The following is a 25739-nucleotide window of genomic DNA, read 5'->3' on the forward strand; positions in this document are numbered from 1 at the left end:
TAATATGGGAAAGGAAATAGTCAATCAAGTCTAGGAAGCACAGAGAGTCCCATATAGGATAAATCCAAGGAGAAACATGCCAAGACACATAGTAATCAAACTATCAAAAATTACATACAAAGAAAAAATATTAAAAGCAGCAAGGGAAAAGCAACAAATAACATACAAGGGAATCCCCATAAGGTTAACAGCTGATCTTTCAGCAGAAATTCTGCAAGCCAGAAGGCAGTGGCAGAACATATTTAAAGTGATGAAACGGAAAAACCTACAACCAAGATTACTCTACACAGCAAGGATCTCATTCAGATTCGATGGAGAAAGTAAAACCTTTACACACAGCAAAAGCTAAGAGAATTCAGCACCACCAAACCAGCTTTACAACAAATGCTAAAGGAACTTCTCTAGACAGGAAACACAAGAGGAGGAAAAGACCTACAAAAACAAACCCAAAACAATTAAGAAAATGGCAATAGGAACATACATATCAATAAGTACCTTAAATGTAAATGGATTAAATGCTCCAACCAAAAGACATAGACTGGCTGAATGGATACAAAAACAAGACCCATATATATGCTGTCTACAAGAGACCCACTTCAGACTTAGAGACACATACAGCCTGAAGTGAGGGGATGGACAAAGATATTCCATACAAACGGAAATCAAAAGAAAGCTGGAGTAGCAATTCTCATATCAGACAAAATAGACATTAAAATAAAGACTATTACAAGAGACAAAGAAGGACACTACATAGTGATCAAGGGATCAATTCAAGAAGAAGATATAACAATTGTAAATATTTATGCACCCAACATAGGAGCCCCTCAATTCATAAGGCAAATGCTAACAGCCATAAAAGGGGAAATCGACAGTAACACAATCATAGTAGGGGACTTTAACACCCCACTTTCACCACTGGACAGACTATCCAAAATGAAAATAAATAAGGAAACACAAGCTTTGAATGACACATTAAACAAGATGGACTTAATTGATATTTATAGGACATTCCATTCAAAAACAAGAGAATATACTTCCTTCTCAAGTGCTCAAGGAACATTCTTCCAGGATAGATCATATCTTGGGCCACACGTCAAGCCTCGGTAAATTTAAGAAAATTGAAATCGTATCAAGTATCCTTTCCGACCACAACACTATGAGACTAGATATCAATTACAGGAAAAATTCGGTAAAAAACACAAACACATGGAGGCAAAACAATATGGTACTAAATAACCAAGAGATCACTGAAGAAATCAAAGAGGAAATCAAAAAATACTTAGAAACAAATGACAATGAAAACACGATGACCCAAAACCTATGGGATGCAGCAAAAGCAGTTCTAAGAGGGAAGTTTATAGCAATACAATCCTACCTCAAGAAACAAGAAAAATCTCAAATAAACAACCTAATCTTACACCTAAAGCAACTAGAGAAAGAAGAACAAAAAACCCCAAAAAGTTAGCAGAAGGAAGAAATCATAAAAATCCGATCAAAAATAAATGAAGGAAATAATACCAAAGATCAATAAAAGTAAAACCTGATTCTTTGAGAAGATAAACAAAATTGATAAAACATTAGCTACAGCCATCAAGTAAAAAGGGCAGAAGACTCAAATCAACAGTATTAGAAATGAAAAAGGAGACATAACAACTGACACTGCAGAAATACAAAGGATCATGAGAGATTACTACAAGCAACTATATGCCAATAAAATGGACAAACTGGAAGAAATGGATAAATTCTTAGAAAAGCAAAACTTTCTGAGACTGAACCAGGAAGAAATAGAAAATATAAACAGACCAACCACAAGCAATGAAATTGAAACTGTGATTAAAAATCTTCCAACAAACAAAAGCCCAGGACCAGATGGCTTCACAGGCGAATTCTATCAAACATTTAGAGAAGAGCTAACACCTATCCTTCCCAAACTCTTCCAAAATATAGCAGAGGGAGGAACACTCTCAAACTCATTCTACAAGGACACCAGCACCCTGATACCAAAACCAGACAAGGATGTCACAAAGAAAGAAAACTACAGGCCAATATCACTGATGAACATAGATGCAAAAATCCTCAACAAAATACTAGCAAACAGAATCCAACAACACATTAAAAGGATCATACACCATGATCAAGTGGGGTTTATCCCAGGAATGCAAGGATTCTTCAATATACGCAAATCAATCAATGTCATACACCATACTAACAAATTGAAGGATAAAAACCATATGATAATGTCAATAAATGCAGAAAAGCTTTTGACAAAATTCAACACCAATTTATGGTAAAAACCCACCAGAAAGTAGGCAAAGAGGGAATGTACCTCCACATAATAAAGGCCATATATGAAAAACCCACAGTCAACATCGTTCCCAATGGTGAAAACCTGAAACCACTTCCACCAAGATAAGGAACAAGACAAGGTTGCCCACTCTCACCACTATTATTCAACATAGTTTTGGAAGTTTTAGTCACAGAAATCAGAGAAGAAAAAGACATAAGAGGAATCCAAATCACAAAAGAAGAAGTAAAACTGTCACTGTTTGCAGATGACATGATACTATACATAAAGAATCCTAAAGATGCTACCAGAAAACTACTAGAGCTAATCAATGAATTTGGTAGAGTAGCAGGATCCAAAATTAATGCACAGAAATCTCTGGCATTCCTACACACTAACGATGAAAAATCTGAAAGAGAAATTAAGGAAACACTCCCATTTACCATTGCAACAAAAAGAATAAAGTACCTAGGAATAAACGTACCTAAGGAGACAAAAAACCTGTATGCAGAAAACTTTAAGACACCGACGAAAGAAATTAAAGGTGACACAAACAGATGGAGAGATATATCATGTTCTTGGATTGGAAGAATCAACATTGTGAAAATGACTATACTACGCAAAGCAATCTACAGATTCAATGCAACCCCTGTCAAACTACCACTGGCATTTTCCACAGAACTAGAACAAAAAATTTCACAATTTGTATGGAAACACAAAAGACCCTGAATAGCCAAAGCAATCTTGAGAAAGAAAAACGGAGCTGGAGGAATCAGGATCCTGGACTTCAGACTGTACTACAAAGCTACAGTAACAAAGAAAGTATGGTACTGGCACAAAAACAGAAATATAGATCAATGGAACAGGATAGAAAGCCCAGAGATAAACCCACACACATATGGTCACCTTATCTTTGATAAAGGAGGCAAGAATATACAATGGAGAAAAGACAGCCTCTTCCATAAGTGGTGCTAGGAAAACTGGGAAAGCTACATGTAAAAGAATGAAATTAGAATATTCCCTAACACCGTATACAAAAATAAACTCAAAATGGGTTAAAGACCTAAATATAAGGTCAGACACTATAAAACTCTTAGAGGAAAACATAGGCAGAACACTCTATGACATAAATCACAGCAAGATCCTTTTTGACCCACCTCCTAGAGAAATAGAAATAAAAACAAAAATAAACAAATGGGACCTAATGAAACTTAAAAGCTTTTGCACAGCAAAGGAAACCATAAACAAGAAGAAAATACAACCCTCAGGATGGGAGAAAATATTTGCAAACAAAGCAACTGACAAAGGATTAAGCTCCAAAATATACAAGCAGCTCATGCAGCACAATATCAAAAAAACAAACAACCCAATCCAAAAATGGGCAGAAGACCTAAATAGACATTTCTTCAAAGAAGATATACAGATTGCCAACAAACACATGAAAGGATGCTCAACATCACTAATCATTAGAGAAATGCATATCAAAACTACAATGAGGTATCACCTCACACCAGTCAGAACGGCCATCATCAAAAAATCTAGAAACAATAAATGCTGGAGAGGGTGTGGAGAAAAGGGAACCCTCTTGCACTGTTGGTGGGAATGGAAATTGATACAGCTACTACGGAGAACAGTATGGAGGTTCCTTAGAAAACTAAAAATAGAACTATCTCATGACCCAGCAATCCCACTACTGGACATGTACCCTGACAAAACCATAATTCAAAAAGAGTCATGTACCACAATGTTCACTGCAGCTCTACTTACAATAGCCAGGACATGGAAGCAACCTAAGTGTCCATCGACAGATGATTGGATAAAGAAGATGTGGCACATATATACACTGGAATATTACTCAGCCATAAAAAGAAACGATTATTTGTAGTGAGGTGGATGGACCTAGAGACTGTCATACAGAGTGAAGTAAGTCAGAAAGAGAAAAACAAATACTGCATGCTTAAAAAAAAAAAAAAAAAAGGTTCTCACAAACCTATGCACAGGAAAGCAATAAAGACCCAGACGCAGAGAATGGACTTGAGGACACAAGGAGGGGGAAGGGTAAACTGGGGAAAAGTGAGAGAGTGATGTTGACATATATACACTACGAAATGTAAAATAGATAGCTAGTGGGAAGCAGCCGCATAGCATAGGGAGATCAGCTCAGTGCTCTGTGACCACCTAGAGGGGTGGGATAGGGAGGGAGGGAGGGAGACGTAAGAGGGAGGGGATATAAGGATATATGTATACATATAGCTGATTCACTTTGTTATAAAGCAGAAACTAACACACCATTGTAAAGCAGTTATACTCCAATAAAGATGTTAAAAAATAGAAAATAAAAACAGAACAAGGGCCTCCCTGGTGGCGCAGTGGTTGAGAGTCCGCCTGCCGATGCAGGGGATGCGGGTTCGTGCCCCGGTCTGGGAGGATCCCATATGCCGCGGAGCGGCTGGGCCCGTGAGCCATGGCTGCTGAGCCTGCGCGTCCGGAGCCTGTGCTCCGCAATGGGAGAGGCCACAACAGTGAGAGGCCCGCATACCACAAAAAAAAAAAAAAACAAAACAAAAAAAAAAAACAGAACAAAACTAAAAAGAAACAGATATAGAGGACTGATTGGTGGTTCCCAGAGGCAGGGGTTGGGGGTTGGGTGAAACGGGTGGGTGAAAGAGGTCAAAAGGTACAAACTTCTGGTTATAAAATAAATGTCATGGGGATATGATACAGCATGGTCACTATAGTTAATATTACATTTTATATCTGAAAGTTGCTAAGAGAATAAATCTTAAAAGTTCTCATCACAAGAAGTAAAATTCTGTAACTATGTACAGTGATAGATGTTAACTAGGGTTATTGTGACTCTGCAATATATACAAATATCGAATTATTACCAGGTATACCTGAAACTAATATGTCAATTATATATGTCAATTATACCTCACTGAAGGAAAAAAAGCATTAAGAATTTCAAGAGCGACAGCAGAGCATTGACCCAAGTGTGAGGCCCTCGGTGACTGCACGGGTCACCCCACCATAAAGCCAGTCCTGCTCAGAGAGTTTAAGTAACTTGTTCAAGGCCAAGTTGAGATTCAAACCCAGCCCTGAGTCTTAAACCCACATCCTTCCCTCAGTACCACCCACACCAGCTCTGCCCTGTCAGCTGCCTCGCTGCCCAGTTCTAGTTCTACAGCTCTGGGGCTCCCTGGGGTCCCCAGTGCCCCCCATCAGGCACACACATCAGGAGACCAGTGATAGCAGAAACCCCGGCTTGCCTCCCTTGGCACACAGGCCCCTCCTCTCCCAAGGTTATACACTGGTGCCAGCTCTGCGGGCCTGGTGCACCTCTGGGGGGTTTCTCTGAGTGCTGGTGCAGCATGGGGGGACACCGAAGCTCACTGTGATATATGCTAAAAGCTGCGGCACTCCCACCACGGGCTGTAATTCATAAGTTACGGGTGAGCTTCAAGACTAATAAATTTGGGAGGGAAGTATTAATGACTACACAGGGGCACTGTGAACTTGGCAGGCCCCCAAAGCCTGCAACTCTGCCGCCTGGGTTTTAAAAATGATTTGTGCTGGAGCAAGTTTAAACAGAAGCTGGTCGGCATTAGTCTGACTGACCCGCTGGCAACTGTTGAGACTGCAGGGGCCACTTCTCCTGCCCGGGCTGAGGCTGGCACTCCCGCCCTCCTGGGCTGCCATCCCCCCTGGAGCAAGGCCCTCGCCCATGGGTCCTGAGACTTATCGCTGTTGTCTGCAGGTTAATCCCCAGATGGTCTGTGTACTAGTGTGATATGGTGAGCCTCAGGGCCCTCGCTGGCCTGAAGGTCATGGTGAGCAATGAACGTTGACCTATCTCCACCTCCAGCGTGGCCCAGAGCGCCCCTAGCTTGTCTAGCCATAATTTCTAATGACGTGGAAATCCCTCCCTGGACACAGCTCCTGGTCAAAGAGAGATCAGCTGGGGTGCCCTGTCTCCCTGGCTCATCTGAGGCTGTGAATCATGCATGCCACTTGCTAGCCCCAGGCTTCTGCCCTCTGCCTCAGAGGCACTGCCTTTTCTATTGACAGCTCTGGGGGTTGGCCATCAAGCGGCAGACCAGGAATGCGCTGTGCTCTCCTGAGTGGGCTGGGGCAGGCAAGTGTGCATCTAGAGAGCTGGGAGGTAGGGGGTGTCACAGAGGAGATAAAGGAGAGCAGGGGTGGGATTCCAGGGCTAGATGGGAAGGGCATTTGCAACTGCTCCCAGGGGTGCATGTTTGCCACCTCTATGGGAGGCCTGAGTGCCTTGTTCAGACATGCCTCTAGTTTCCGGGAGGGTCAGCACAGACCCCATAACACCCTAGCTGGCACGTGCAGCCAGTCACTTTCTCCCTTCTTATTCTGTGTCCCTCCACTTCCTCCTGGAAGTTGCCCAAGATGGGGACTGCAGAGAGAGGAGGAACAGGGTGGAGAGGCAGGCACTCAAAGCTTCACAGCACTAGAATGTGTGGGATGATTTTAAAGGCTTGGTTTGTTGGCAGATTCTCTGACCCCCGACCTTGACTCCCTGTGAATCCAAATGTGGCATCAGGTGTCCAGGGTCTGGAGGTCATTGGATGGGGGATAGCAACGGCCATGCTGTTATCTCAAGAGCTCAGTCTCCTGATGAGAGAGACAGAGAGGTGCTGCAGATTGTGTGGCTGTACTGGAGGCGCTCAGCTGAGCTCGGGTGTTTCAAGGTGGGCTCAGCTGAAGACAGAACAGCACCGGGCAGGCCCAAGCGCCAGGTGAGCAGCTGCCGTGGGCAGAGCAAGGAGGCTGACCACTAGGGAAAGCAAGGAAGCGGCTGCTCCAGCCCCCTCTGCTCCATCGGGAGGAAGGTCCTGTGATGGACCAGGAGACTGTAAACCTGCTCCTCCCACCCTTGGAAAGCAAGACAAAGTGGGCAACAGCTGCCACTGACTTCCAGGAGAACTTTCAAAAAGAAGATTCTTATATTCTTGTTATATTCTTTTATTCTGGATTCCACAAGCACCAGCATGGGGAGCTGAAAGCCAGGAGTGGGGTTTTTGGAGTGGGCTGTTGCCAGATGCCCCCTGAGCTCCGAGAGAAAACCCAGGATTGCAGGACCCATAGGGAAACAAGTGATGTCCACAAGCCTTATTTTGTTCTTCGATCAGTTATGGGCTTGCAGATTACATTCCATGCAACGGACTTTAAGGGGAGCCTGAGGGCCAGGCGCAGTGGGCCCCGAAGATAAAGTGTGGGAGCGACCTGGCACACTCAGGGCCTAGTGGGAGTTCGTATAAGGTCTCAAGAGAAGGGCGTGGTGACTGGGAGCTCACTCTGGGACGGGTTTTAAGGATGAAAAGAAGTTTGGCAGGCAGGCCTGTCCTGCCAGTGAACAACATGTGGAAAGGCTCAGAGACTTACTACTGCGCAGAACACTTCCCAAACACAAAGATGTTTCACTCGGCTAGAGTGCAAGTGAAGACAGAGTGCAGACTGGAAGGAGATGAGTGGCGGGGGTCGGGGCGGTGGCCAGCCTGGGACAAGACCATCAAGGGTCTTATATGCCACCTGTTATGAGTTGAGTCATTGCGTCCTCCCCCTCAAAGTCATATGTTGAAATCCTAACCCCCAGTACCTCAGACTGTGATTTCCTAATTTGGAAATGTGATTGTTGTAGATATAATTAGTTAAGATGAGACTGGACTTCCCTGGTTAAGAATCCGCCTGCCGGGCTTCCCTGGTGGCACAGTGGCTGAGAATCTGCCTGCCAATGCAGGGGACACAGGTTCGAGCCCTGGTCTGGGAAGATCTCACATGCCACGGAGCAACTGGGCCCATGAGCCACAACTACTGAGCCTGCGCGTCTGGAGCCTGTGCTCCGCAACAAGAGAGGCCGCAACAGTGAGAGGCCCGCACACTGCGATGAAGAGTGGCCCTCGCTCACTGCAACTAGAGAAAGCCCTCGCACAGAAACGAAGACCCAACACAGCCAAAAATAAATAAATAAATAAATTGATTAAAAAAAAATAAAGAATCCGCCTGCCAATGCAGGGGACACGAGTTCGAGCCCTGGTCCAGGAAGATCCCACATGCCGCGGAGCAACTAAGCCCGTGCGCTACAACTACTGAGCCTGCGCTCTAGAGCCCACGAGCCACAATTACTGAAGCCCGTATGCCTAGAGCCCATGCTCCACAACAAGAGAAGCCACCGCAATGAGAAGCCTGTGCACCACAAGGAAGAGTAGCCCTGCTCACCGCAACTAGAGAAAAACCGCGCACAGCAATGAAGACCCAATGCAGCCAAAAATAAATAAATGTATTAAAAAAAAAAAAGATGAGATGAGATTATACTGGAGTAGGGTGGGCCCCAGACCCAACATGACTAAGGTCCTTATGAAAAGGGAAATTTGGACACAGACACACACTGAGGGAGAACACCATGTGAAGAGAAGGCAGAGGTCAGAGTGATGCTTCTACAAGCTAAGGAATGCCAAGGATTAGCAGCAAAGCACCAGAAGCTGGGGGAGAGGCAGGAACAGATGCTCCCTCACAGCCCTCAGAAGGAACCAACCCTACCGAGACCTTAATCTCAGACTTCCAGCCTTCAGAACTGTGAGACAGTAAACTTCTGCTGTTTAAGCCACCCAGTTTGCAGTAGTTTGTTTCGGCAGCCCTAGCAGATACCAGCCAAGGTGTTAACTCAGGGAGGGACATGAAGGATTTATGAAAGATGACTGTGTGTGTGTAGGGGGGACAAAGGACTGAAGGGGGCACCTATGGGGGCAAAGCTGAGGTCAGGGAGCCAGCCGAGGTCCAGAGATAAGGAAGGCTGAACAATGCAGATGGAAAAGGGGAATGTTTCACGATATACGTAGGCAGTAAAACCGGAAGGAATTGGTGATGAGTCAGGATCTACAAAGTCCTAGAAACCCGGAGTAAAGGCAGGAATCAAACAAGCTACAGCTGAACACAAATGAATGTCAAAATCCACACAGAGGGTACAGAAAGTGCGCTGCCCAAGGATGGGCTGCAGGGACATGGGGCTCGACAGAGCCATGTGGGCCTGGGTCACCTGTGAGCTCAGGCCAGGCAGCCACCACAAGGCTCAGGAGTTTTCTGGCCTTGTCACAGGGGTCTTGGGTCCAGAAAAACGGCAGGGGTGGCCCCCCTTGACACTCTGCCCTGGTCTTGCAGCTCCCCAAGAACTGCGTGACTGAAACACTGGAATGCTCAGGGAGGGGCAGGACAGCAAGAACTTGGAGAGCTTGTCCCCTGAGGACTGGTTGTGGGAATGCAGGTGACAGTCTCTGGAGGAGAAAACACTCAGAGGCCAGTCTCCGAAAGGATATCTCAGCTGGGAGGGCACCCACCAGGCCTATATATAAAAGCTTGGTCCATGTGGGAGAGGTGGGTGCTGGGGGCGGACCTCAGCACAGCCTGAGGAAGAATTTTCGAACAGAGCCATTTGATGTTGGGCTGGCATGGGCTTCTCTGGGAGGTTCGGGGTACCTATTCTTAGAGGAAGGTAAAACTCTTGGCAGGTGTAATAGATGGGATTAGCGTATCAGCTGAAGAGCTGGACTCAGAAGTCCTTCCTACCCCCAAATTCTACAGTTCTGAGGTTGGAAAGTCTCTCAAAAGATAATAGCAATCACCCCACTCCCCAAAACCTGTTCACAGTGCCTTACAGCCTACAGAGCTTTCTCACATCCATCAGTTCCCCAGACTTCCTGTAAGGCAGACAGAGCTGGAGTGATGAGTCCACTTTGCAGAAGGGAACACTGAAGCCCCAAGTCACAGAGCCAGGGAGTGGCAGAGTCTGGAGCTCTGGCTTCCTGCTGCCCAACCTGCCCAGCCCTGCCTGGCTGCCGCTGCCCTGGCAAGGAGCACACAGCACGCCAAGGCAAAGTGGGCCCCAGATGAAGCTGGAGTTTAGGATCCCACAGCCTTGGTTCCAAGCCCAGCACCTCCATTTCTTTTGTGCGACCTCATGAAATTCTCTCGACCTCTTCGGGTCTGAGTTTCCTCCTCTATATGAGAGAAAGGAGGTGTGAGGATGAAATGAAATCACACTGTAAAAAGCTTCTCTTGGAGGAGTTTGATGAATCTTAGTTCCCTTACCTTTAGGTAAAAAATGTGGACCCAAAAATGTATTCTGAATTATTAGGGGACATCGATACTTTTAAAAATATCTTGGTAAAGTGAAGAAATCCCTTAACCATCATTTTAGTGATAACATTTTCAGGTGCAAGTTGGGGCAGGGAGGACTCAGACATGAGCGTTCATGCTCAGGCTCCCAGGATTCCCCCGGGGCTCCAGCAAGACCACAGATCTCCCCTGCTGTGCCCCCTGAGCCGAGGCTGATTCCTGGCCTGAGCCCATGAGAACACAGTCTCTCCAAACCTCCCAAAGGCCCAAAACCTGACACGGCTGCATCACCAGGTGAGGGTATTTTCACCCCCAATCACAAAATAATACCACCTGACATTTGCAGGACTACTTTGCAATTCTGGAAGCCACTTTCACCTGCTTCCTGGAGCCTCACAACAACCCTGTGAGGAAAGCTCAGCATTGTTCCCATTTGACAGCTGGTAAAACCAAGACCCAGAAAGGTTAATTCCCCTCTACAAGGTGACACAGCTGGTCTTCTACAGAGTATTCTGCCCTAGGGTATGGCCGGCACTCCCATTTCCACCAACATCACCTGCCCATCAATTTACTACCATCCCTAAAGCATAGGTTCTGGGTTGTTCTGGGCCCCAGGCCTGAACTTACTATCTGGGCCTTAGTGAGCTGGGCAGTCCAGTAGGAAAGTCCTAGGCATCTGGCTGGAAGCCTAGCTCTGCCATTTATTAGTGAGGCACCTTTGGACAACTTTTCTGGGTCGCAGTTCCTTCATCCATAAAGTAGGAAAGTCAAGCCTCCTGTAGGCGGTTAACCGCGAGGACTGGGGAAATAGTGCACGCAAAGCAGCCAGTGGCCCACAGGCATGAAATGAGTACACGCCACTGAGATCATGTCGAGGTCGGGTCAAGGGAGCTTACCTGAACGCTTTCTCCGAGGCTCAGAAAGGTAGTCCCGGGGGCACTGATCTGAGGGTCACCACCACCGCCACCGCCACAATCGTGGGCCGAGATGGGGGCACGGTCCTGCCAGGAGGCGTGCTCCAACTCCGGGAAGCTGTGCACAGAGCCCTAGGGCGGGGGTGGGGACGGGGCTCCCCACGACGGGACTGGGGAGGCCGCGGGCGGGCTCACCTTGCGCGGGCTGCAGCTCCTCCACAACGCTCTCGTCCGCGGTCTCCTCGGCCCACGTGCCGGCCTCCACCACCTTGTAGCGGCTGCGCGGCTGGCTGAGCACGTGAGGGGCCTGCAGCGCCGCCTCGCGCTCGGCCGCCAGGTCCAAGTCCTGCTGCGCCAGGTGCGCCCGCAGCTGCCGGATCTCAAACTGCAAGAAAGAGCGGGGCGGTGGGTGGTGGGCTGGGCAGGGGCGGGGCCGGGGGCGTGGACCCGGCCCGAGCCCGATGTTCGGGCGCTTTGCTCTTGGGGGAGCGGGGAGGAATGGGCTGAGCATCCAAAGTCTGGAGGGGGCGTTCCTTACAAATCTCCCAAGGACACTAGTCGCAAGCGTCTGTGACGTTTCTGGAGCCTTTTCCGAGTAATAAAAAACATGTTCCTGTGTCTTACCTCGGATACTGTGTAGCCTGGCCCCATAGTGAAGACAAGATGGCCGTGAGAGGAAGCACAGCCGTGGTTTGCGGGAAGAGCATCCGAGGAAGAGTCAGGGAACGGGATTCGTTCTGGTTACTTGCCTAAACGTGCCACCCAAGAGACTTATTCTGGTGTCCCACACTGATGATTAGTGGAAGACGGGAAACCCCGCAATATCCAGGGTCAGTGTAACTAGCTGGTGGGAGCCCATCGTGGCTTACGGGGCTGTGCCTGACCCACCTGTCTTCCAGCAACGCCCATATCCCCTCTTCTAGGAGGTGTTCCGAGGGCTGGCCAGACTAGACTGGACTCTAGTTCCAACCCTGCGGCTTACTGCCATGTGTCCTTGGTTTCCTTATCTGTAGAATAGGGGTTATCACCCCACAGAGCTCTCTGAGGACTTGAGGGCTTCATAAAGGCTTTGTAAAAAGCTGCACACAGGGCTTCCCTGGTGGCGCCGTGGTTGAGAGTCCCCCTACTGATGCAGATGACACGGGTTCGTGCCCCGGTCCGCGAAGATCCCACATTCCGTGGAGCGGCTGGGCCCGTGAGCCATGGCCGCTGAGCCTGTGCGTCCGGAGCCTGTGCTCCGCAACGGGAGAGGCCACAAGAGTGAGAGGCCCACGTGCCGCAAAAAAAAAAAAAAAAAAAAAAAATTTTTTTAAAGCTGCACACATTTTTATTTTGGTTTCATTCTTTGTTGTTGTTGGGGAAGGTTGCCTAGAGAGGCTTCCAGATGCCTCTTGAGTTTGTGGCTGAGACAGCTGTTCACACTCTGGGGCCTCCCTGGGCCATCTGGGTGAAGGCAAAGTTTGGGCCTGACACTGAAGGGCCTGGCCATGGGCTCAGGAGGAAGGAGATCTTTTACTGCCACCTAGTGTTCCAAACACATATTGCATCGCTTTGGCATAACCCCACAACCTCCAGTCAAACCCCCAAAGGCCTGAAGCAGGGAGGCGGGTGGAGGAGTCACAGGGAGTCCCCCGGCCTGAGCTCCCTACCTAGGAGATTACCTACTTGCCCATGATCCCAATCTCCAGCCCTCGCCCCTCCCTGCAATGTCAGATCAAACCCCCAACTGCCTACCTGACAGCAACACAGAATTGGGGCACAGGTGTCACAAACCCAGCTTAGTCTAAACAGGACCCTTCGCTCTATCCCCACACCTGCTCCTCAGGTGTTTTCATCTCATTTTAGCTGCATCCAAAAACAGGCAATCTCCTCCCTTGCTTCCGCACTTTCCCTTATCCTTGCCATCCAATCTGCCCTCAAGTCCAGCTCCCTAAGTGCTACCACAAGCCTGCCCACCTCCCTCCACCTCCACTGCCAGCTCTCACCTGGATGACTGCAGTCCTACAGCTCTCTACCATCCATTCGCCAACAGGGGTCAGAGGGGTTCTCGTAAACCTAGATCAGATCATGTCACCCCCTTGTCCATAGACCTCCGGTGGGAGAAAACCCAAACTTTTACCCTTGGCTTACATAACAGGTACATGTTCTGGCTCTGCTTACCTGGTTCACTTCATCTCATTCTTTCTCCCTTTACCTCCTGCTGTGACACAGGCCTTCTCGTCATTCCTTAAACACACTAAGTGTGTGTTGGTCTCAGGGTCACTTTCCCAGGGACCTCTGGTCCCATATCACATGGCTGGCACCCCCTCTTGGAGGCCTTCCCCGACCGCTGACCTAAGGCAGCCACCCAGGTACTCCATCACATCACTCTGTTTGAATTCTCTACATTGCACTTAGCATCTTCTGATATTTTTGTTTATTTTAATGTTTTATTATTTTTCTTTTGACAAAAGTGAAACACACCGTTGAAGCATTCACTAACACTAGGGTGGCCAGGCAGCAAACTGGCATCGGGGCAACTTCCCAATGTCAGTGTTCACAAATTTTGTCTCTGGGAACACAGGTTTTCCCAGAGTTCATCAGCCTCCTGCCTGAGGACACACCTCTGGCTGCCTCTGTGCTGGGAGCAGGGCAGGGAAATGGAGAAGAGGGTCCAGCCATTAGATGAAAGGACTTTCACCTAATCCTCATTTTCAGCCCTAAACCCCTCCCCAGGCCTCTGCCTCAACCAGTGCCCACCTGCAGAGCCCTCTGGTTCAATTTCTCCCGAGTACGAACCTCTTGCCTCTTGTATGATGGGGGAGTGTGGTTTCCCGGCTGTGCAGAACTTGGGAGGGGACGTGGAGGGTTCAAATAGTATGTGTACAGACTTCTAGCCAACCCCTCTCTTCTGTGGTCAGCTTCACATTCACCCCGTTCCTCCCAAACTCTAAAGGGTACTGAGGGGGGAATTAGCCCATTTCCCTCACTATCTGCCTCTTTAGACACTTTAGTTATAGATTCTCCGCTCTGCTAAATCACTCTCCATTTCCCTAAATCCACTGAAATGTGTATCCTCTTTGTCCTGATGGACAGGTCTTAAAGAGAGTTTCTTAATTCTTATGTGTTTATGATTTGTTTCTTTACTATCATCTCATTGGAGTTTGGGGAAGGAGATCAGATAAATACATGTGGTCGGTCACTTCAGCTGCAGTAGTGTGCTGGTACAGAAAAAAAGAGGCCTGATTTATAGTACATGCTAATCTCTGGTATAAATACTCCCACCGTGGCCAATTGCAAACTACCAACATGATGTCATGCAGAATTGTGAAGAAATGTGCACAGCTGGCTCTCACGAGTCAGTGGGAGCTCCAGCACACCACTGCCACCCTCACCCCTCTGTAAGAGCAGGGATATAGATATAATCTATATAAGAATAGAATATAGAATATAATCTCTGTAAGAGCAGGGATCTTGCCTGTTTTGTTGCTTGGTACACAGAAGGCACTCGGTAAATACTGCTGAATGAATCAATAAATCAATGTGTGAAACTAGTCAGCTTTGCCCAGCTTTTTTCTGTGGTTTCAGGCTGAGCCCTAACTCCAGCCACAAACTGGGCCCCAACCTTAACCCAAAGCTGAGGCAAAGCCTGAGCCCCACCACTGAGCCCCAAGTTTGGTCACACATTGAGTCCTGACCCAAGTCACATATTAAGACTGCATCCTGATCACACACTGGGCCCTAACTCTGGTCTCAGACTAGGTCCAGACCTGGATCTCAACAACCCAGTAGTCGAATGGGGCCACTGGTCTCAGAAAGTGAGAAAGCGAGGCTAGCTTATTATAGAGTGGCCTTCTGTGCAGGGGAAGAGGGCTCGAGCCACCCTTCTCGCAGCAAGGTCTCAGATGTCACGTAGGGCCCATTAGGCAACGCTCCTTAGCTCTGCTGGGGCTGGGAGCCCCTCCTGCCCAGGCTGATCTGAACTTCCCATGGGCATACCCAGCCCACTTTCTCCAAGGCCGCTCATCAGGGCCGGCAGCCCTAGCTAATGGCCTCCTAGGCCACTCTGAACAGATGCATTATTGATAACGTGTAATTGATACAGAGCTGCTCATGAGTGTCCCACTGGAATTCAGGCCAGACGCCAGAGGCCATGGCTTGCCCAGCCCCAAGCCCACATGTGCAGACATAGGCATGTACACTGAAATAAGTTTTAGGCTAGAAATATGGACCCGAGTGTATGGTAGTTCCCCCATTCACTCCTTTATTCATTCATTCACTAAGAAGTCAGGTAAAGCATGGCTAGGGAAACATTAAAATGTTGTTATGTGTATTGGAATGAAACTGCCTCTCCCAGCTTCATAGTGAGTCCTGGGTGGCCCCAGAGACAGGCACTGTCTGATGCACTGCAGGGAACAAATGTCCCAGGAGAGTTCTAAGGGCTAGCTCTGGGTGACATTTGTGGCAGAGGAGGCACGGTGTGTCTGGGAGACAGAGACCAGGAGGTAAGAGGTGTTGGGGGAGGTCGGCAGGGGTCACACCAGGCAGAGCCTTGTAGCCGTGGTAAGACATTTTAAGGACTTCAGCCCTTATTTAAAGAGCAACAATATACCACTGAAATCTTCTTAACAGAAGGGTGGAGGGGTGGAGGTGGAGGAGTGGTGATTCAGATGAGCATCTTGAGAGGCCTGTGCCAACAGCCGAGTGGGGAATGAATTGGATGGGGGTAAGCCGGGGCGGACATGGGAATACCAGCTGGGAGGCTGCTGCAGCAGTGCAGACCAGGGGTGACCAGAATCTGGACTAGGGTAGAGACAGTGGAGATGAAGATGAAGACTATTTAGGAGGTAGAAGTGTCAGCATGGGCGTGGATTGGAATGGGGGTGAGGGAGGAGGCAACCTGCTTTGGGGACCTATTTTTACAAGCTTCATACCCAGAGGGTGTGGGGTGGCTGGATGCTCTGATCCCTCGCCCTGAGACGGAATGGCTGACTCCTTACAGAGACACTGCAGATGGGCTAAATGGCTCTCAGCTCTGGTCACTGGCTGTGACAGCCCAGGGGACTGTCCGGATGTTCTAGCTGGGACCCTCAGAGCCTGGCTCCGGATTCCCATATGCTGAACATGGCCACATGTGCTTCCTCAGTTGATGAAGGGTCGTCAAGGGGTCCTAGGAGAGCAGAGCCTCTTTAGTCAGATGGGTGAACTGAGGCCCTGTGATGGGCAGGAGGCTTTTGAGCTGGGGGACAGCGTGGGATAAAGGCTAGGACCACATGGTGCATCAGAGCAAAGTTGGGCCCAGAACCCATGTCTCTGGCTTCCAGCCCCCCAGACCCTGTGTCAGGGAACTTGAAGCCTTATGGGAAAGATGGAAGTGACTCAGCTCAAACAGAATATGGGGGAGCTTGGTGGTAATGGGGGCCAGGAAAGAGCAGGAGGGTCCCCATGTGGGGAAAAAGCCAGGGCTGGAGGAGGAGCCTCAACTCTCGGCCCATCACCCCTTCCTCACTCCAACTTTGATAAGTCTCCTTTCCTCCTTGGGCCTCAGTTTCACTGTGTGTTCAATAAGGCTAACGGAGCAGCTGAATTCTGGTCTATAACAAGCTTTGTGCTGGCTCTGGGACTCTAACTAGGAGGGAACAAAGTGCAAGAGCCAGTTAATTCTTGGTGCTGTCTTCAGGGCCATGCCCTGCTCCTACGGAAATGCCCCACGTCAGACAGCCAACTCTTTAGAGAAAGATAACATAACCCAGAACCTCTAAAATGCATCAACAATGTGTAGCGTACAATAAGAATTACTATTCATGCAAACAAGCAGGAAAAAGTGATCAATTATCAAATCATAAAGCAGTTAGAGAAAAGTATGGGAAAAGATGGACAAAATAGTTGTAGCATTTCAGTGGAGAAATAGAACCTATAAAAAGAATCAAATGAAACTTTTAGGACCTTAATATACAATATTTGAAATTGAGCACTCAGTTGGATGGGTTTAACAGCAGACTGGACACAGTAGAAGACAGGGATGTTGAACTTGAGGATAGGTCTATAGAAAAATATTAAAAGTTAAAGCCAGGGATTTCCCTGGTGGTACAGTGGTTAAGAATCTGCCTGCCAATGCAGAGGACACAGGATCAACCCCTGGTCCGGGAATATCCCACATGCTGCGGAGCAACTAAGCCTGTGCGCCACAACTACTGAGCCTGCGCTCTAGAGCCCGTGCGCCTAGAGCCCGTGCTCTGCAACAAGAGAACTACTGTGATGAGAAGCCTGCACAACACAACGAAGAGTAGCCCCAGCTCACTGCAACTAGAGAAAGCCCATGCACAGCAACGAAGACCCAATGCAGCCAAAAATAAAAATAAATAAATAAATTTATTTTTAAAAAAAAGTTACAGCCAGAAAAAGAAAAAAGAGAGAGAATGGGGGAACAGAATAGGGTATAAGGAAAATGTGAGGCATGGTCAGAAGGTCTAATATATGTAATTAGAGCTCCAGAAGGAGACTGATAGGCTGGGACAGAGGCAATAAGTAAATGATGGCCAAAAACTTTGCAAATCTAATGAAAAACACCAACCCACAAATTCAAGAAACTCAGAGAATCCTAAGGAGGATAAATACAAAACTTCCACACCTAGAAACCCTATAGTCAAACTGCTAAACACAGATAAGGAGAAACACCCATAGCACTGAGGCTCTCCAGGCTCACATGAGCCTGGGCCTCTGGGACAGAAAGTGCATGGTGGCTTTGAGGATAAAATGAAGCAAATTTTCCACTGGCAAACTGGTCCAGTGGGGAAAAAAAGACCATCCTGTGACTTGGGAAGAAGGAAAGTGCAGTCACAGCCCTTCTTAATGCACATTATTAGCTAAGTATTTTTAATCAGATAACCTGACCAGATCTGCTGGGATCCACAGGGAAGCCCTCAGCATGCATTACTGGAGTGAGTCAGGCCCCTTCCATTGGGCTGGGCTTTTAATGCATGCCCAGGCGGGGCCAGACCCCGGTGGGGGGCGGCGGCAGGGCGGGCACACCCAGCCCATCTCTGCCTTTAATGGTCTGGTTTGTGAAGTACAACTGACAGGGCCTTGGCCTGATCAATGCACACTTTGGCCAGAAGCTCGATGGTATCTAATGCAATAGCAATAATTTTCTTCCATCCTATTAGTGCTGTCTGCACAGACTGCCCTGCCTTCAAACCCATCTGCTATTGGGATGGCATCCAGTGTTTATTTCCATTAGTTTCGCCATTGTTGGTAACAATAAAACTCAGAAGACAGTTGCAAACTAATGATTTAGGAGCAGGGTGAAGCTGAATTCGACCTTGGCCCCTTTCCATCCACTGTGAAGATGACTGGTAGTTGGCCATAAATTTAAATTATGGCAAAAGGATAACATAAGTTATTCCTCTGATGGCTAAGTTGATCAGCTAAATAGGCTTGTCATTAAAGCTATCGGCTGTTTTACAAATCACTGCCCACGTTTAAAAAGAAAAATTCACTTCCCACAGTGGGGATCTTGAATAATCCGGGTAACAAAGACTATTGTGCTGAGCTGGGGGCTTGTGGCCTCTGCAAGAAAAGAGGGGGCTCTCTGGAATGCGCCAGCATCAAGCAACACCCCCAGAGCCAGGAGAGAACCCCTTTCCTGCTGTTCTTGATCTGTTGAAGGGGCTGCTGGCCCCCGAAGGACAGTAGAGTGGACACCGCCCCCCACCTGCCTCCGGCGGGAATGCCTATCGCTTAGGGTCCAGGTTATCATCCTGTTTCTTCAGGAAACAGGCCAGGGAGACTTGCATCATCCAGGAAGGATTAATCATTGTGATGGTACCTCCTGCTAGTGGGAAGGGGGGAATGGAGGTAGAAACATCGTGAGCCTATTAGGTGACTGTGCAGGTGACTGTTTTCTCCTTGGGCACTCAGACTACTTTTGTCAGCATCTGGTGCCTTAGGTGTGACTGTGTAACTGAGTCCTCCCACGAAATGGGGGCAGAAGCAATGTCACCACTTTCAGGCCCAGCCAGTAAAAATCTTCTATGCACAATTCTCTACCCTCCCTTTCTTAATCCCCTGGCTAGAGGGAGAAAACTCCAAACACTTAGAATAAGAAGGAGCCATGACACGGGAAGAGCCTGGAGGCCAGAGTGACTGTGTGGAACAGTGTCCCTTTACCCCCTCCCCAAAGTAATTGCACTGGGCTGCGGTGTGGGTGACAAACACGCTCCTCTTGTGTTCGGCCACTGAGATGTCTGGGTTTGTTTAATGGAGCAGCTTGTGTTACTCATTCTAACAGTGACTTGTACAGATGCCCTATTTCTGGTGTAGGAAAATGGACACTGAACTCTGAGTTCCACCCTAGCCTTTCCCTTCCATGACAAACAGTGAGACACTGGGCAGGCAGCAGCCTCTCTCAGACTCAGCCTTTCCATCTATAAAAGGATTAATAATACCTAGCCTGCCAACTTTGACCATCAAAGTCAAAATGAGCTAAAACACGTGGCAGCGCATCTGTAAATGGTCACCATTATATAAATCATTAGTATTATTTTTGTTCTCTCTCTTTTTTAACATTTACTGAGAGACTCCAGTGGGCCAGACTTTATATATTACTTGAATTAATCTGATATTCACAGCATCCTTGTGACGTAAGCCTTGTTTCCTCCCTGTTTCCAATGAGGATCCTGAGATCCAGGGGTTAAGGGGGTTATTGGTGGAGCTGAGGTTAGAATCCCACTTGCTGATTCCCACGGTAAGAGGATGCTCTCCACCCTACAAGCTGCCCCCGCACAGGATTCTTCTTTCAGAGACCACCGCCTGCCTCAGGTCTAAGGCTGACCTAAGGGGCTCACAGAGTTCCACTGGCCTCCTTGCTGGGCCTCAAGTCACCCTAGACTGAGCCCCACCTCCCTGGGTCTTTTGCCAGTGGTCTCAGGGCAGATGGTACTGAGGAAGAAGAACTTAACTGGTCCCACAGGGCCCAGCAGGGAAGAGAAACAAACTTCGACCATGAGCTGAGTTGGATCATATTATTTTGGACCAAAAGTTGTTGCAAGGCTTATAGAGCAAACAGCAAGTACAATGGGGACTTCAGAATATGTTTTGGAATCAGAGCAAGGTCCTGGGCAGGGATGTACTAAAACCTCAGAAGTGGTTTCTTAAGACAAGTTGGAAGAATATATCACTGCATTGATTTAACCACTGCATCTAAAATAGCTTTGATTTCTGAAGCAGCCAGTACAAAGAAAGAGACAAAACATTCATACCACCTCTCTGAAGGACAGGAACTAGCACCCCACCTCTGGAATCCATCTGTGTACCAGAGAGGTGAATGCCTAAGAAAATTCTGGCTGGACGGGCAGAGAACAAAATCCAGATACAGAGCAAAATAAAAGTGAAAGGGAATGACCTTCCACTCGAAGGACTGTTGAATGCAGGGGTCTGAGTCGACCTGCTTCCACCACAGACATGAGCCATCTGGAAGAAGGCTGCAGAAGGTCAGCCAGGGCTTGGGAAAGGTGAGACTGACCAACAGAGTGTCCCCCTCCCTCCCCTGACCCCAACGCTGGCCCCTCTGGGCTCCTCTTTCTCGTAGGAATCTGCTAAGGATGAGGTGAGCCCAGTAGTCAGGAGAGATGAGGGAACGAGGGAAGCACTGAATCCTGTCTCCCTGTGAAGACCAGAAGGCCAGTGTGATCCGGGGGGAGGAAAGGACTAGAATGAGCTGTAAGAGACCCCTGTTCCATCCTAATCTCCTAAATGGCCTCAGATTCCTCCATCTGCCAAATCCAGGGGCCCCTCATCTATAACACAAGGGAGTTCTGGGACACCTTGGCCGTGGCCTGTGGTGAGAATGAGATGCCATGTGGCACAGAAGATATAATGTGCAAGATATTCATGCAAGAAGCTGGCAAAGCATGTCACCCAAGAGTCTCCACAGGGTCACAGTAAGAAGCAATATAAGCTTTCTAAAAAAGCTAAGATGAATTTAAATAGAGTCACTTTACAACGGAGAGACCTGACAAACACTACCTCAGCGTCAACATCCACGGTGATGTCATAGTGACAGTATGTACCTTTGATATGATGGGATGAGAATGGCACGGGACCTGTCTCCCTCCCTAAAACCCAGAACTCCAAACTAATCACGAGAAAAACATCAGTTAAATCCCAGCAGAGCGACATCCTATAAAATACCTGACCAGAACTCCTCAAAACTGTCAAGGCCATCACAAACAAGGGAAGTCTGAGGAACTTTTATAGCCAAGAGGAGCCCAAGGAGATACGATGACTCAATGTCATGTGGTGTTCTGGATGGGATCCTGGAACAGATCAAGGACATTCGATAAAAACTAAGGAAATCTGAACAATGTGTGGGCCTTGATAATAACATATCGATATTGGTTCATTAATTGTAACAAATGTATGATACTAATGTAAGAAGTTAATAATGGGGAAAAGGGGTACAGGGTATATGGGAACTCTGTACTATCGTCACAATTTTCCTATAAATCTAAAACTGTTCTAAAAAATAAAGTTTATTTTTAAAAAGAGCTAAGATGGGGCTTCCCTGGTGGCACAGTGGTTGAGAGTCTGCCTGCCGATGCAGGGGACACGGGTTCGTGCCCCGATCCGGGAAGATCCCACGTGCCGCGGAGCGGCTGGGCCCGTGAGCCATGGCCGCTGAGCCTGCGCATCTGGAGCCTGTGCTCTGCAACAGGAGAGGCCACAACAGTGAGAGGCCCACGTACCGCAAAAAAAAAAGAGCTAAGATGAGTGAAATGTTGGCAAATAGTTTTACAAATACATGCCAGGGAGAGAGCAAGGTGAATGCAAAGTGAGTGTTTCATTTAAACTGAGATTCTACACATTTCATTGAAATTTCGGGTAAATTTCAATTTCTTAGGTAGCATATACAAATTCAGTTTGGAAATTGCTTCATTAAGCCCTAAGAATTCCTGCTGGGAGAGAGAGAGAGAGAAAGCAAGAGTTTGTGACAAAGATGAACAGAATGACCTGGAATGGGGTTGGGTGGGGTGGGAGTGAGGGCAGCAGCAAGAGACTCTTCGGAAAAGCTATTGAGGCAGCTGAGGGCAGCCAGGTGTGTGCCTGCAAGAGGAGAGTTGTCCTCAGGCAGTGGTTTGAAACACCCTGGTGCCCAATCTAATCAATGTTTTCACCGAGCCCTGAGAAGTGACATGGGTATAAAAATGTCCTAGAACATGATCCGAAGCAAGGTGGGCTGGGGAAGAACACCTTTCACAGACAGGACACCTGGATCTACTCCTGGCTCTAAAAGCCCTCTCTTAGCTCTGTGCTCTTGGGCAAGTCACCACTTCTCAATTTTCTTATCCGTAAAATGGGTGTACGTGGAGAAATGCGTGGTTAGTTCCCATAGAGTCACCATTTATCATGTGCCAGGCTTTAGGCTAAGCAATCGCACAACCATCCTTCAAGGATTGTATTATTATCCCCATTTTTCAGATTAGGAAAACCAAGGTCCACAGAGGACCCCTTGGTGCCCAAAGCCACAAGTAGCCAAGCTGGCTTTGCACTCAGGTCTGTCCCTAACATCCTCACCATTCCAGGCACTATTCTCTCAAAGGGTCTAGCCATCCCTGACGTTCCACGAGCCAGCATTCACATTTCTTTAAGGGCATTTTTTGCTCAGTCAAGTCCCAAGCCTGGTCTTAAAATCCAGCTGAAAATGAGGTGTCTATTTGCTCCACCCTGTGAAGTGGGCACGGCTCTGGGAGAGCAGCATTCATGGTTTCTCTGCAGAACCCAGTGACCTAGCGTGTGGCTCTGGCCAGCCCCTCCCGCCTCCCTGGCAGCCCGCTGGGATTCCAGCCCATCTGGCCCTTTTTTGCTGTCTTAACTAAGATGACAGGCTTCAGGTGTTTTTTAAATAAAATGGTTTGTTTCTGTTTATCTCTTTTCCAGATGTCACTATGTAGAGGGAATATGTCTTTATTTATTGGCTCTTTCCTGTGCAGAATCCAAGGGAGTCTCCCTCTGGCCCAGATCCCTGGGAAGGAGGCCACATATAGAGGGTGATGTGAACCAGGACGGCAGGAATGTGGGGTCCCCGGGGGCTCAGGATGGGGTCACAGTGGAAACCAGGAGGGGTGGCCTGCCCTCAGGGCTTCCCCTCAGCCACGCAGCACGTGGGCTGTTAACGTGGCCATGAATTTATGGAGGGCAGATGCGGCGCTATGTCTGTGTCTTTCACGTGGCCAAATGCAGCGAAGCAGAGCATTCATTTTCCTATTAGACAGCAGACTGAGAGCTGCCTGACCACACTCTGGCCGGGTCCTGGATGACACTTGAGCTGTCCTCTCCCTGACCCCTCCACCTCCCTCTGCCCCAAGCCCAGGCCCTGTTCCCCTTCGTGGTTCTACCACCTCTACCGGGCTTCCCGTCTCCACTCCTGCCTCTCCCATCCGTCCTCCAAAGGCGACCAGAAAGATCCACCAAAAACTCAAATCTGAGCAAATCCCCCTGGCCCTGCTTTTAACACTCCAGGCTTCTTCCCTCTCAACTGGATGAAGCCCAAACTCCCTGGTCAGCCCTGCGGCCCTCCCCAAGCCTGCCTCCAAATCCCCCCACTCCCACCCTCTGCTCACACCCTGAACGGCCTTGATTCCCCCAGCACAATGCCCACTCTCGTGCCTCACCTGTCCCTCTACCTGGCGCCCTTCTCCAGGGGGTCGTGGCTCAATGTCAGCACCTCTGGAAACCGGCATCCCGCCGCCCCCAGAGCCCCCCGATGTGTCCCTGCTGAAGCATGCATTACACGGGACTGCTATTGTCTATCATGGGCCTGCTAAACGCCTCGAGTCACCCAGAGCCCAGTGAGGGCAGGGGCCAGTCCTGTGCACACTCCTGGCTGACCAGACGCACGGGTAAGCACAAAGCTGATGCCAACTGCTTGGGGACTGGAGCATTCTTCTTCCCAGCCTAGCACTCCGTGTAGACGGCCCCACTCCCGGGACCCCATGGACAATGTGCCCCTGGGGACTGTGTCCCCTGATGACCCCTCTTGTCACTCATAAGCGCTTTGTGCTGAAGTGAAAGGCCGTGGTGTTCCCCAAGTAGATAAAGAGATAAATGTTCCCAGACAGACATTCCAAGGGGGTGACTTGGAAGACGTGGCCTGCGTGTTCCTGTGGGGTAATTCCACAGACTCCCCACCCGCTCCAGCGCCTCCTCCAGCCACGAGAGCCTGGGGTTGGGGAGCCAGGAGACCCACACGTATGGGGTGCTGGGCTGGGGAAAAACACAAGTTGGACGAAGCCTGCCCTAGGGGAGCATCCAGCTTAGTGGGAGAAGCAACTCTGGGTGCGAACAAGCATGGCCCACGGCAGTGAGTGCCCAGGACCCTTGGAGGCCGACAGCGAGGGCTTCAGGGCTGGGTCCCATCCTCCCACACATGTTCCCACCACCTTGCGAGCTAGTCGCTCTGTGGCATCCCCACCCTGCACCGCTGGTACCAGAACATTCCCTGCACTTGAGGCTATGTTTCTACAGCGCTTTGTGGCCTTGCTGCAAGGCCCTGCTGTCCTCCGACCTCCTGAGCACCCCAGTCCCCTCCCCTAAACTCCTATAGAAGGGGCTGTCTGGCCCACTCACATGGGAGCAGTCCCCTCATGTTAGGGAGGAAAGAACTGAGGGCAAAAAAGTGTGTGACTTGGTTGAAGTCCTGGGGGAGGGAGCCGCGGACTGGAGGGCTGGACCTTGAGAGAGGCCTCTGGATTCCCAGACAGACCCTCTCCGAGCCCCGGTTGCCCGTCCCCCTGGCTCTGCCCAGCACAGCTTTGCAGGGCCCGTCCCTGTCTCTGAGTCTTTACCAGGGTTCCTAGAGGGCAGAGGGCACTGCTGAAGCCTCTCTAGTGTGTCTGGGGGTCCTGGGTGGCAACTGGCCCACATTGGTGCCCAGCAACCTCTGTACACAGAATCCAACCCCTGTTTCAGAGACCACCATGCCCAGAAGACCCTGATAACTGAGGGGATGACTCAGCCGGTTCAGGTTGGAGAGCTGACTGGTCACCACAGAGAGATGAAAAGAAGCCTGGCCTTAGAGCCAGGGTGGAGTCCAGGCCTGGCTGGGCTGGGCACGAGTGACCTTAGAGACACGTCTCCCCACTCTGGGCCTCAGGTTCCCCATGTGTCTGTGAAGGGGCTGGAGGAGGTCGCTGACCGCAGGGCACCTGCAGCTCTGGCACCCTGGGGGACTTTAGAAACCACTAGTGTCCTCAGCCCTGGACGGAACTGGGCAGAACTGAAAGTGACCATGCGTTACCCCTTGCTCCTGACAGATCTGCGTCAGTCTCTCCAGCTGCTCGTCCTGGATGACCTTGGCCTTCTCGTACTGCTGGATGACCATCTCCATCTCCACCTTCACAGGCAGGACGTAGGCTGGAAGACAG

The 25739-nt window shown here is 49.0% G+C and overlaps 1 protein-coding gene across 1 annotated transcript in view; it reads right to left on the reverse strand.

The window, feature by feature from the left end:
* The window catches only part of TMEM266 (transmembrane protein 266), a 139356-nt gene that overhangs the window by 16684 nt on the left and 96933 nt on the right, over positions 1-25739 (reverse strand). Inside the window, exons 8-9 of the mRNA XM_082618885.1 lie at positions 25613-25728; positions 11533-11722 (exon numbers count right to left, since the gene is read on the reverse strand). Coding sequence (XP_082475011.1) covers positions 11533-11722; positions 25613-25728 — 306 coding nt within the window. The remainder of the gene's footprint in view (positions 1-11532; positions 11723-25612; positions 25729-25739) is intronic.

This window comes from Mesoplodon mirus (genome assembly GCF_964341445.2).
Source record: "Mesoplodon mirus genome assembly, chromosome: 4".
Classification (NCBI taxonomy): Eukaryota; Metazoa; Chordata; class Mammalia; order Artiodactyla; family Ziphiidae; genus Mesoplodon; species Mesoplodon mirus.